Below are 14,256 nucleotides of genomic sequence, written 5' to 3'. Positions count from 1 at the left end.
GGAATCCCGAGAAAAGTTTACCCACATTATTCGCCGGGAAAGCATAAAATCATAGTTAAGATCATGTGACCAATATTTTTCCGTAGCGACGCATTTAATGTTAATATGATCGAAAAAATAACCTTGTCTCAAGGCTTTAATGGCACAGAATCTGCCAGAAATTGGCGTATGAAGAAGAATAGTCAGGTAAAATTTTGTGGGATCATGAAATGAGAAAAATAAGTTCAGAGCGAACAGAGAAACTTTGAGAAGCTGTGTGCAAACATTTTTGTCCCGCCACAAGGCTACGGGGACTGAGGTACATTTTTGAAGACCAATCTAGCAACAAATTTTGCGTTTTTCACTCATGAATTCGCGATTTTTCTCGTAATTATGACGGTTTAAGTACTGTTTCAGGACTAAAAATAATTTTAAACATATATGCTATAGCATAAATATTTTTATGGCCATACGTGTAAAATTGTTACTTAAGTTAATTTTTAAAAGCGATATAAGCGAATTAATGATATCAGATTAACAATCAAAATAATATGGACGTGGAGGGTGAACAAAATTTTGCGCGCGCATCATGAAAACCTAGAATTCTCATGAAAATTCTGCTACATTTTCACTTAATTCCGTTCCAATTTAAAACTGTTATGCTAATCTAACAACTAATCAATGTTCAATTAAGTAGAAAAAATTTCTTGAACTAATAAACTTTTTTGAGCACTCTCGCACTCACATATGAAGCAATTAAAATATATTTTGAAATGCCCTTCACCATACCAAACATCAACGTATTTTTTCAGGAAAACAGGGGAACATAGTGCAAATATTTCTTCTAGGAAAAAAGGATGATTGATGAGTTATAGAAAAATGGTATTTATAAAAGGTGAATTCACTTCAAAGTCTCTAATACATATTAGATAAATGTTTTTAAAGCAGGGTGTGCTTCAGGAGTCTTAATAAAAATTATTTAAAAAAATAAATTTTCCAGTAAAAAATGTGAAACAACTATTGAGTGCGATTATTGACTGCAGATAACCACTTCTTGGCCAATCCTGGCGTCATAATCGTGTCAATTAACAACATTTAAAAGGATATAAATAATTCAAGCTCTTTGAAACAATTAAAAACATATTCAAAATTGGCTCACTAATTTGACACTTCTCTACTAGAAAACAGAATTTTCCAAACATTCTGAGGAAGACTCTCATTACCCTTAAGTAACCTAAATACACAACAGAAAGCAACACATAACACAGATTCTTGAGATTCAAAGTAGATAGAAAATGGTGGACCATTTCATGATCCTTGTGATGTCTAGCAATTTCTTATTTAAGTAATTTGGATGAAGATAATTGCCGATTATAACCACTTCATTTTTCCTGATTGTTTGCAGCACTGAAGGGCCTTGGCTCAAAGGCAGAATCTCTGCTTGACAAGAAGAAGAAGGAAGTGGAAACGCTGGTTGACGACAAGTCCAAAAAAACTGGAGAGCTTTTGGAGAGCCAAGCGAAGAAGACTGGTGAAACTCTCGAGGAAGCCGGAAAAGAGGTTATTGGAGCCCTCACTGGTGCTGCCAATGACGTAAGACACCTAGAAATTCAATTATTGTAATGAACTGATTAATTTGTAAAAAAAAATTGCGTACCAAGTGGACAATGGCTCAGCTTCCTATCCAATGAATGGAGTACTCTATTTGAAATGCCCTCCATAAAGCACTTGAGCGTGGGTTGGAGGTAAATATTTTGCATCTTTGTAAAATCTCTGCCACCCACCAGATTTTAACCAAGGAATCGATAAGCAAGTGCCTCTCATTATTCGCTTAGTAGGTACTGTTTTTATTGAATAATTTATTTTATTTTGTAGCCGATCTTGAATAGTTTCATACACCCTCTGAAAATGTTAAAGTGCATTCTTAACCATCAAACTCACCATGGTTACGCCAAAGACCATAAAGAGGCCAACTGCAATGATTTATGGGCTTATACTTAAGATCAAAGGGCATTACTAGGTTTTAGATATTATTAAATTGACTTAAGGCTGCATTCTAAATTCACCTTCTCCCTCCATCAATTCCTTTTACTTATCATGTGAAAATTTCACCGTACAAGCTACAATCTGTCAGCTGATTAAAGGTTTTCCTCTCTCTTCAGGTGTCTTCTTAGTAGTATTTTATATTGATATCGTATTTTTTTCTCATTTCTTGTTTCTGCTAAAATTTTCACTATAAACTGGCGTTACTGCCCTATGTGAAGAATGATTTAAATGAATAATATTTAGAGTTAATTTTTCTTTCAGAAAATGTTAATGAGTTACTTTCACCAATCAGTAGCATCTTCAGGAGGAATATCGATAAATTACAATGCTTTTTTCCCACTTAAGCATAATAGCTACTTAATAGCATCAAGATTATTAGATAAATATCTGCATGAAATAATACCTAGTACGGTTAAGCATTTAGGTAATTATGATTAGATCAAATCTAGATTTCAAATTGCATGAAATATGATGCAATGGAATTGGCTAATGTTGAAAGAAAACACTGCAGTTTTCTGACTGTATATCAAAACGCTCTCCCTTGAATACTTGAGACTATTAAATTTGTAGTAAAACAACTATCAAAAGATTTCCAAAATATTGCAATTGGTATAGAGCTGCCTATTCTGGGAAAAGTGGCCTGAAAAAAATGGAGCATTCATTCAAATCCATTTTGGATGTTATGAATTGGGTGATTCATATGACAATTTTAGAAATTTCCCTTGAATTAGTTTATCCTGTATGATGCTAATCCACAACTCTTACAAACACAGGTGAAATCAACAGCAGAGAGGGAACTGGAGGAGAGTTTGAAGGCAGCAGAGAAAGAACTTGATGAGCAAGCTGCTGCTGCTGGCAAGAAAGTGGACAGTACCATAGCAGCTGGTCAGGATAAGGTGGAGGGCACAGTGGATGCTGTCTCAAAGGCAGTGGACAGCAAACTACAGGAGGCCGACAAGTTTTTGGATGATAAGAGGAACGAGGCGAAAGAGGCCCTAGTTGAATCTGGGAAGAAGATAACCAAGACCAAAGAGGAAGCTTTAGAGAAAGCGACTGGAGCCTTAAAATGTGAGTTGGGAACAACATAAAAATTTGGAAATGAAATATAAACTATAGTTTTAAGACTGTTATCCCTGAGTTCCCATATTTAGCATTGATGTAATGGTAACAGTTAAGACCCAAAAAATTTCCAAATGCATAAGTTATGGGCAATTTATTATGGAAAGACTCCACTCAAAGTCTTTCACACATAATATCATGCATAAAACAGGAGACATCGCCAAAGTGATGTTCGGGATCTGCATGCGGATGTTATTTTCTGAAACTATATAGATAAGGTAGAAAAAGTGTCTCGGCTTTCTTCCACATAGGCCCGGGTTCGATAGATATTCGCTTGTAAAGATTTCGCGCAGCATGACATCCCTTGAGTAATCGCTACCTCTTAACTACGGCCGTGTTTTTCTCTCTTCTATTTTTGAAATCACTGTTACATTTTATCCCCATTCGTTTTATTGAGTTACTTCGTGATTTTTTTAAAATTTAATATCAATTTATGGAGTTAAAACGAAACTCCAAATTGTGCCTTACCTCGGCGATTACTCAAGGGATGTCATGTTGCGCAAAGTCTTTACAAGCGAATATCTATCGAACCCGGGCCTATGTGGAAGAAAGCCGTGACACTTTTTCTACCTTACCTATATAGTTTCAGAAAATAACATCCGTATCCAGATCCTGAACATCACTTTGGCGACGTCTCCTTGTAAGTTGTACTTAACATCAATTTGGTTCTCAAATTAATTCGGGTGGAATGACAAGCAAATGAGCTCTTGAAATTAGGTAGTCTAATGGCACTTCAAACTACTGAGCCTTTTTGAATATGTATGGAAGCATAGCTGGTAGATCACTCAAGTAGATAACCTGCATCATCTGAAATGATGTAAGGTAATACTCCAAAAAATTTGAAGAAATTTTTCAAAATAAAAGTATGCAATATGATCTTAGCATTGACATTGATTCCTACGCACCTCCTCACAATGAGATATAGAAGCAAAGTATCTACAGATGTAGCTAAAATCCACATCAGATTGCTGAGGTAAATTTTATAAAAGGAAAAAAGTATTTGGACCTCGAATAAGCTTAAAATATTAGGTGTTTTGCGTATTTTACGTATTGACTAGAAGCACTGTAGATTTATAAAGGCTGATTGGGTTGCTGAGGCCCGTATTCTTAGTAAACCCTACATATACATTCCTACATAACAAGAGGCCCCACATTGCGTTTCTCAGTCAACACTCGACCCTGCATAAGTGGTGGAGGGTAATTCCGTCGTCAAGTTCTCAGAAATGACGTAGATGATGGCACAGCGCCACTTTTCCACTTTGGTTGCGTAATAAGATCTAACTATGAAACTAAGGAAACCCGTCCGATAATTTTCGGGTGTATTGTTATGGCAACGGCTCAAGGTAAATAAATAATCGGTGTTGTCCGCCAGGTCATGTCGGTACATTAATTATCGCTACAAATACTCTCATATCGAGCCAAAAGGAGAATCATATTGTCTTTAAATTATTTAAAAAGCGATATGTACAAGATAGTGATAAGTATGGGGCAAAATGATCATTTACGTGAGAACTTACGTTTCATCATCAAGGTTCGTCATTCTATTTTACCTTCCATAGTTAAGTTCATTATATGGTAAAGAGCAGCACGAAAATATGTTTTCTATGGTGGTACGTAAACGATTTTGGTTTCTCAAAAGCGTACCAAGTTTCAAAGGTGAAAAATATTAATATATATCGGCAGAAACAAAGTGATGTTTACCACTATATTGTTCTTATTATAGTTCAGCGAATTTTATTATTTATTCCACTTGATGGGTATAATGTGGTGGCATACCTTTCTGCTCTGTTACTGAACATTTAAAAATAGTTCGTGTGAGCTTATCTCCCTTAATATCCATTGTAACGTAGATTCTTTAATGGAAGTGATCAGCAGGCGAAATTTGGCTGCCATGTTTTTGTAGGGTGTAGGGCTGGTTCGGGTACCCTACATTAAGTAGGGGTCATTTTGTTCCAAAATCGGCCATATGGAGGGCGAGATCGGTTTATGTAGGGGCTGATGATGTATCCAGGGTTGCTTGGCCCTACAGGGTCGACTAAGAATACAGGCCTAACTCTTAATGTATCATTATATGCATATATCATTGTATGCATTCCTACTTCTGTAAATTTAATTAATTCTTACCAATGTGCCAAGCTTCAACTGCATTAGTTTTATCAGGCATACAGCTGGAAAAAAACAGCGTATTCTTCAAGAGATACTTTGTGTTAATTATGTGTTTTGAATGAGAAATTTTGCCAATGAATTATTTGTTTTGTAAAAGACCAGCTCTTAATAACATATTTAGTATATTTTTTGGATTAAAATATCTTTGGGCAGCAAAGAATTTAAGAATTGCCTGAAAATGACAAAAATTTAGTGGATAATTCCCACAGCAATTTTTTAACTATTACCTACATAAAGGGTAGCGTAAAAGGCAAAGGAGTGTACTTCACCACTTTAAAATATTCTTTCTCACAATTTTGATACATAAAATCAATACTTTCATGACATGGAATTTTTTGAGCTTTATAATTTTGAACATTAAAAATTATCAGAAAGATTGCAATTATAGGAAGAATGGAAAAGGTCTCTTTTTCCATCAAAAACCTGCATGCAATCCTCATCCTATGCTTTCAATTGAAAATGCTTTTATCATGAAATTGTGTTTTGTTTCCTTTTAAATGTGCAATATTTAGGCAGTATTGAGGTTTCAGGGTATTTTCTTAAATATAAAGTATCATAGCATTATCCAAGATGATATGGAGCCACGCCCACATCACCAAAAGGAACCACCTTAAAATTAGTGATGCCATTCTTTTTATTTTGCAATAAGATTAATAGATTATTGGAACCAAAAGTTACTTCAATATGTACGAAGTTTTCAGTAAAAACCCAGCCAGCATAAGGGAGACAGAATTTTGAGAACCTATCATAAGAATTTACTGAGATTGGCAAAGGGAGTAGGTAATATCTATTTCATGCTTAAAATTTCAGATCATAGCAGATTCGTAATATTTCTATCATAATGCAGTTTATAAACATCGATAATGTAGTGCCTCTTACAGAAAAATGTCTGATGGATTATCTAACATTTCTTTCAGTGAGAGACGAATGATTTAAATGAGGCTAGTATTTTCCTTCATGTCTGATGCTTGCTTCGGATTGAGCTGACATTTTTAAAGCAAAACATTCAACAATTGAGACTTATAGGTGCTAATATTGTATATTACTTAAAATTTAAATATCGGAGTTAATGCATGAGGCATAAAAGTTGAGCAGTTGCGATGCCAATGTATTACAAATAAAATCATTCTAATAAGTAGAGAAGAAGTCACATAATTAACCAGTATCACACAGTTTAACCTGTTTTTTTTTGTTAGCGCTTTTTTTGGCAATTTGGGTACCATATCCTTAACAATTCCATCTTCTCCATATATCTATCGAGATCTGTATTTAACTGAATATTCATCTTACCACTTCAGTTAGATCCTCACCGAATCCTTCCTTCTGGGATAGTAACTCCATCTTACGGGGGTGTATTGTGGTATCACAAGATAGTATCTGGTATTTTTTGGATAGCTGTCAACCTATGCTGGCTGGGAAAATCCTCAAACATCACATACCTGTCACGCATTCTCCATCACACATTTATTTTTTGATGAATTAAATAAATTGTAAACTATCAAGTACCTTCATACATATATTCTTTACTTGGTAATAAGTTTTCACCATACCATAATGAAAATGAACTTAGTATCATAGGTACTCTACACTCAAACATATAAGAGTAACCCCTGGTTCCCAATGAATGAGGTATTGAATGAATTATCTAGTGTGTGAGTACTTGTGAAAGTGATTTTTGTATTTTCTTTTCATATGATATCCAACTAGATACAATTTTATTTGATCAGCTTACTTAATTAAGTTTTTCATTTCTTTATTGTATGTATTATTTTTGCCTTAATAAGCACTATTAATTTTTGCTGCTCCTTTCTCCTTGTCGCTGGTTTTAGTGGAATAGCCTGAAGGACATCGAGGGTGAAGTGTTACACCTACGGGTGTCAGCTCAGGCAGCCCATCTTGTATTTAACGGGTCTGGATTTTGCACTTCATTTTTATTTCTATATTTAATTTAATACTCATATCCACCTTTAAATGGCAATAATGCATTCCTTTTCAATATTTATTTACCAACAAGTGTGAAAACAATATGGAGGTTAATAGGAAATTATTGGTATAGTTGATATCTCACTTTTTCAGCTTCATCACCATCATTACTAATTATCTTAACTTCTTTCATTTTACTCATATCATAAGCAACTTTGGAGAGATATATATTTCAAGTGATTGTTATTTATTGTATAGATGTGTGTCATGCTTTCTTTCTTAGCCATGGTGAAACAGTATCTAGTTTAGGCAACTTACGTTGCCTTAAATCCTGGTATTTCCTGAAATACCACTTTTTTTAGAGTAGTGATGTATCCACTAAGTGTTGGGCAATGAAATCAGGAATTCCTCCCACAAATGCAAGAGAATTACTTTAAGAGACTGAAAATTTAGCATTCAGAAGGCGAGTGTCAACCACAGACCCTCATGCGATGATTTCATAACACTCATCGAATGTTGGTTAGTGTCAAGACCAGAGTTACGTTTTATAGAGAAAATGGCCGTAAGTGCTAAATGCGGTCAGAATTCTGCAAACCAGGACATTCTGATGAAGGCTTGGAGGTAAAAATCTTTGAGGATGCATCAGTTATCAGGCACATAGCCAGGGAGGTCCTATGGGGGGCTTCAGCCTCTCCCAAAATGTATTCCCTTCTAGAGACTGCCTGCCATGCATCCCCTTGGGAGACTCTAGCTTGGGAGAATCTAGCCCAGGGCAGGGTCATAGGGATCATGACTCCATTCAAAGCTTATCAAAAATGTATAATTTTATTTAGTTTAATAGTTTTTGTATCCTTGAAAACGGAGTAAAGAGAGTGTATATGCAAATGCATGGCTACCAGTACTAAACGTGAGAAAGTTTAACGTAGAAAGAGTTGTATTTATCATACGGCATAGCACTCCCTACAAAAAATTTTGCACGGGAGAACTCCTCTCTCTAATATACTTGTGTGCAAAGGACGGTTATAGGATACTCCACAAATCTGGGTCATGACCCTCCCCCCAAAATTTGATGCTGAAACCACCTCTGGCTCAGGGGCACATATCCTCTGACTTCTCTCAACTATTAAAAGATGTGGACTGAGATCAGTGTCTCAGATATGAAATTTGATAAAAATTGGCTCAGCCATCAGAGCCCAAAAGTTATTTTATTTTTTTTTGATGAGGCAGAATTTTGGAAACAAATTCCCGTGAGGACCAAGTCATGATAGACATTGCTGTTTCGGAAGAAACAACAGTTACTACAAATTTCAGCGTAATGTAAAGAAATTCATAGCTTATTTAATGAAATTTATGTTTTTCTAATGCGTGGAAGTTGATCATAATACATATTACCAGTATAGGCAACCCACATACCACCCAAGCACCCCCTAAGCAGATTTCTGGTTGTGTGCCTACCAGCTTTGAAAAAGCATCTATTCCTGTGCATCTACACCTCTAAAGCTTCCATGCATTGGCCCAAACATTTTATTTAAAAAAATTCTGTTCATTACATCCATATTTCTAAAAAGGTAGCTTGGTTAGCCAGACAAATACCATTTTGAACAGTAGTTGGAGTACCTATCTGTCATCCTCCAACACTCAACTGCCTCCGTAATAGGAACAAAGCATAAGTTTTAAAGAGTAAAAGAATCAGTATCAAACCTTCAAATTTTAGCTCATTTCCAGGATATTTATTGGATGCACCTAAGCATGTTATTAGTGAATAAAAATGGAATTGACAACTTACTTCTGCTGTTTCGCCATGGTTAGAAATGAAAGGGGCAGTTTAAGTAATGATTGCTATAGTATCATTCTAGAAGATTTCTTCAAGGATGGGAAGTGGAGAGGTTCAAATTATCAAAGATATTTTAAGAAACTGTCTCAAGTGAACTCTTCCTGAAATGTTTTCTATTGTTTTCCCAGTATGATGCATCTTTGGAGGCTACTTGGATTTCCCACTAGGTCAATATTAGGATTAGCGATGTAAACATGTGTTCACTTTGCTACCAATGTTTCGGAAACCAAGTCAGTTCACATCTCTGGTCCTTGTGAACATCCAGTAATCCAGTATGTGAATATCCATACATATTTATATTCCCTCTTGGTCGCTTAGAGAAAGAAAGGCCAAACTCATTCAGCAACTACTCTAATTTGCAGATTCTGCAGTGCACCTCCTTCGTGTATAGTTGAGTGAAGTATTGTATACATATATCGGATGATCACATGGGCCTAAGATGGGAATATACTCGATTTTGGAAATGTGGGCAGCCATATTAACATTGAACTCCAAACAAACCGAGTACTCTTGTAAGATCCTTCCTGGAACCTTCACTGGAGTCATTCAGTTGAGTCAGACATTTGCCCCTACACTAAGCCTCCCCTCTACATTATTTTCTTCTAATTTATCTAAAATTCCTCTGGCTCGACCAAATGTTGGGAAATTTGTCCCTATATTATTGATCGTATACCCCAATGGCCAATTGCAAATGTGGCAATTCAATGGAGAGTTTTGAAGATGGAATCAATGCTAGATAAAATAATACGTACTGGCATAAATTATATGATTTGTCTCTAAAACATACATCCACTTTCCAATTAAATTTTAATTACGTGAAAAATACTCTTAACAGTGAACAAGCAGCATTTTCTACAGTGGAAAAACTTAAAATTTTCATAAAACCATGAGTAGTGTGGCATTCTTCCTATTAGACATGTGTTTCTGTCTGCAGGCTGTTGGTGAAAATATTCCTCGGATACCGGAACAAACATGACAATCAATCAAATGGACAGTATGATATGGTTGCTTTGTCACCCGTTCTCTGGAAGCATATTGGCACCAAATAATTTGCCATGTGGGGCTTTTGCATCTCTTACATGGATATTTGACCAATATGAAGAGTACACATTGATGTGAAGCCAATCCAAATTCACCTCAACAATGAAAAATAATTTTTTTTAATTCATTGGCATCTGCACAGAAATTTGAGCAAATACAAATTTACCTCAATGATAAGAAATAAATGCTTCAATTATGGCATACTGATGGAAATTATCTTTAATTTAAATTACACTATCAACAGATTTGTCCACTTTCACTATTTCATTTAAACCTCTTAGTGCTAACCTTCTTTGTGGGATACTAGAGAGAAATGCTGAGGGTTAAATTAGTAAAACGGAAAACTTAAGAAAAAAAACATTATGAAAAGTTTTGTTGTTAACTCATTGGAATTTTTAAACTTTAAAATTATGATTAATTTGAATTGTAATCAGTTAAGGCAATTTTAACGATGGTATGCATATAAATGCATCAGCCCACCAAACTAAGAGGGTTAACATGCATGCAGAGGAAATGATGAGGGAGGCATTGAATGAATTAAAGGCATGAGTTAAAGTGTGGGAGGTAATTGATATTTAAATCAGTTGACCTATGGTTAGATGATGATTAGCCAGTTAGCAAAAGCATTGCAGGCCCTGGTTGATGCATTAGGGAAACAGTACGAGGAATATGGCATTGATATCAATCACACAGAGATCAAAGGTCCGCGGTTTTGTAAAGGATCACAAGCAAGGGATATAATAAGACTCAAGACAAAAGTATGTGGTCACGAACTTGAGCAGGTCAACTGTTTGGGCATCATATTAAAGGATAATGGACAGAGCAGTAAAGGCATCAGGGAGAGAATGGCATTGGCAAAGGAGGTACATATTCATGAATAGGAAAGAGCTGACCAAGGGATTGTAATGTAAGTTCGAAGTAAAGGATGGTGAAGACTCTCATCCAGAATGTTGAGCTCCATACTGTGGAAATGAGACTCTTAAGAAGGAATAAAAGAAAAAAATTAGGTATTTGAGATGAGGGTGTGGAAGAAAATGGATTTGGTGAATAGAGAGGAAGAGGAATGATGAAGTGTAAAGAGTCAGAATGGAATGAAAGGGAATTGAAGTCACAGGGAAAGATATACTGTCTAGAAATATTTGGAAATGTATTATGAAGTTTTTTATCTGAAAGAAGAAAGGTTAAACCAGGCTGCTAAAGTTGTCAACCATCTCCTGAGGATAATTTGATGTTGTAAGTGGTTCTTTAAATACTGTAGTATTGCCTATATTCATAGTGAAAGTATTATTGTCTGTTTTTATTGGAAAATAAGGCCACAAATTTTGATAACTTCATAGTCACAAAAGTATGAATTGATACAATTTTTAATTAGGTACCACTGGGCTCATGCATCATAATCACACATATGGTAGATTAGAGGGCGCACATTTATTTTCATTGCTAGTTGATGTTTACCATCACCTTTTAGTCATTTCAGAAATGCACAATCCATTAGGCACCTCCAAGGCAAAATATTATTTATGTAGGCAATCGTGACAAGCACAATGAGATGCAAGGTAAAATTTGTAATTGATTGGTTGAAATACTAGGTAATCACGTCTTAAAAATTAGAGTAGCAAAAGATTGATTCTCTTTCGAATGACAGGCATCAATTTGTTTGGTAAAGGTAGACAGAGTAAAGAGCAACAGACTAATCATATCAAGTATCCTCTAAAATGTCGAAATATAAATAGGGAATAGAGAAGTGGATCCAGAAATTATTTGACGTTAAGTACAAACTAGAAGCATGTAGATGAACTGGAGATGAGGTTTGGGTTGCCTCTTAGTTTCAGTAGACCGCAAGGTTTCAACCAAAGAGACATAAGAGACAGAAATTGAGAATTACAACCAGGTACCCAATGAGGAGCCTTGTTTTTTCAGTCTTCTATTGGAATGAAAAGTAATACCCACTAAAGATTTGTGGTTTGCATGGTTTTTGGGGCCTTCATCAGGGGCTCTGGCACTTAGATCATTCATGGTTCCCATGTCCCCATGGTCCCCATGCATTCTTAATCCTGTCTTCCAAACATGAGCACTACACAGATAATGTATATCGTCAACCACCCAACCTTAGTCTGAGCCAAACACCCTTTCTTTTAACCAATGCACTTGGAAAAAATTATGTCCATAGTTTTGCATAGGATTACTACTTTTCTGGTAAGAACAATTTGCTCCAAAGAAAGAGATGGAAAACTAGTCAAACACACTACACAGCTAAACCCAGGGCTTTTTATATGTAACAGGAAAAATAAGATTGCTGTGTCTGAAGCTGAAATGCCCTGAGCAGTTTAACAGATATAAAAGAGCTAGTTGAGCCTGAATTGTGTAAACTCTGAAAGAAGTGGTTGCGAAAATGGCTGCTAAGTCTTTGTCTCAGTTGTACCTTCATCTTCATGGTCACCAATATGAGCTATGTGTAGCTGTAGCATTCTCTTAATTAAAAAAAAACACCAACTCCAGGTTTAACAATTTATTGTCGCTGAGTTACATCGAGGGAAGACGTTGAGTTGTAGACTGCTCCCCGTAATGCCGGGCCACGGCCTTTTATACGAATGGCAGGCGATGATGCACAGGCTCTGCGTTAGTCAGCCGCCTCAGTCGACTGTCTCGGCCGGCACCTGGATCCCAACAGTAGCCAATGGACACAACCAACGTAACCTCTTTCATTAAGAAGACCAATGAACTTATTACTGTACAAAATGCTGCATGTTTCATTCCAGCCAAACCAATTCAAATATATATTTCTAGCTGTAGAGATAAATAATAGCATAATTTTGGACGAATCACCAGCAAAATATAGCAAAAATGTTGGTTGGAAAAGTGAGACCCGATTGACTTAATTTTATTTTATTATCACTGCATGTTAAGTGTACTAAATTATTGTAAAGTGCATGTTAAATGTGACTAATCACCAAATTTTTGGACTGAAAAAGGCTGTAATCTCCATTGGATACCAGGATTTATATAAAAAACCACTGGCCTGCTTCAAAAATTAATAAATTTCTTTTCTTTATTTTACAGTCTAAACCCATCAGAATGCAAAACTGGCTGTGCAAAAGAAGTCCATCAATGCAAGAATTCATCTGGCCATTCCCCTATCCATAGACCAGTAGTCTGCTCTCTAACTCTATCATAAGTTCTATATCAGCTTCATGTTCACCACCAAATCAATGCATCATGTACCTACATTTGTCATGCTGTCCTCAATGAAATCCTATTCATTGGTCTGGGCAGGTTTTAACCAGAATTTAATACCAGAGTGTGAAAATGGCATATTTTTTTGGATTTGCCAATCTGTTTTCTTCTGATGCTAGAAAGATGGATACATCTGTTTGGAAATTATTTAAAATAATTTCTTTGTAAAAGAAGGCGTTTTTGCCACTTCTCACCCTTACTGATGATATTGGATAAATTAAATATCTACTGTGCTCATTAACTAGGAAATATATTTTGTTGCAATGACATGAATAGCCATTAAAAACTATTTTATCACAACTGGTTAACTGCTTTACATATGAATAAAAAAATCATCGAAATAGAAAAAAAAAAATGATAAACATTGATATACCCCATCCACACCCTCTATTCTTAAGACAAAAGTAAGTAAATCTAAATTATTCCTACACTCCTTCTAAGAATGCTGGAATGACTCCGATAATAAAGTCCAATCAGAACCACAGTTGCATTGTAGACTGCCTATGGCAAAAGCAAACAAAACTCACATGTGAGCACACTCAATTGCAGCTCAAAAGCCTTCACCAATATTTTCAGGATACTTATTGTGCCTTTTCGGCAGAAAGTCTACACCTCAGCATGGAAAAATTTTGCATTGATGTTTAAAAATTTGATTTAAAAGTGAAAAAAGAAGAACAAAAATTCATTCAATCTAGACAGCACTGTATAAATGCTGTCCGATATTCTCTCTTAAAATACATCTACACTATGTGTGCTAAATATACTTAAATATTACGTATATTGATGTTGATTTTTGACTCATGGAAATCAACTGTGCCTACTTGCTGTCCTCTGGCTAGATTTTTGCGTCAATTGGAAAGAATTTTAATAAGCATATTTTTGCATTTATTCAATTTTGTAGTCAGTAGTTCTTA

At 35.5% G+C, this 14,256-nt stretch overlaps 1 protein-coding gene across 2 annotated transcripts in view; it reads left to right on the top strand.

Annotated features, from left to right (window-relative positions):
- LOC124159140 overlaps positions 1-13,995 on the top strand; it is a 73,409-nt gene extending 59,414 nt beyond the window's left edge. Inside the window, exons 2-5 of one of the 2 annotated variants that reach the window (XR_006864907.1) lie at positions 1,385-1,572; positions 2,799-3,093; positions 7,140-7,219; positions 13,169-13,995. Coding sequence is in view for 1 of the 2 variants with exons in the window: in XM_046534722.1 (XP_046390678.1) it covers positions 1,385-1,572; positions 2,799-3,093; positions 13,169-13,173 (488 nt within the window). In the remaining variant the exon portion in view is untranslated. The remainder of the gene's footprint in view (positions 1-1,384; positions 1,573-2,798; positions 3,094-7,139; positions 7,220-13,168) is intronic. The other variant, XM_046534722.1, reaches the window with a different exon arrangement.
- Positions 13,996-14,256: the final 261 nt, after the last annotated feature.

This window comes from Ischnura elegans, chromosome 5 (genome assembly GCF_921293095.1).
Source record: "Ischnura elegans chromosome 5, ioIscEleg1.1, whole genome shotgun sequence".
Lineage (NCBI taxonomy): Eukaryota > Metazoa > Arthropoda > Insecta > Odonata > Coenagrionidae > Ischnura > Ischnura elegans.
This window is presented reverse-complemented; position numbering and strand designations above follow the sequence as displayed.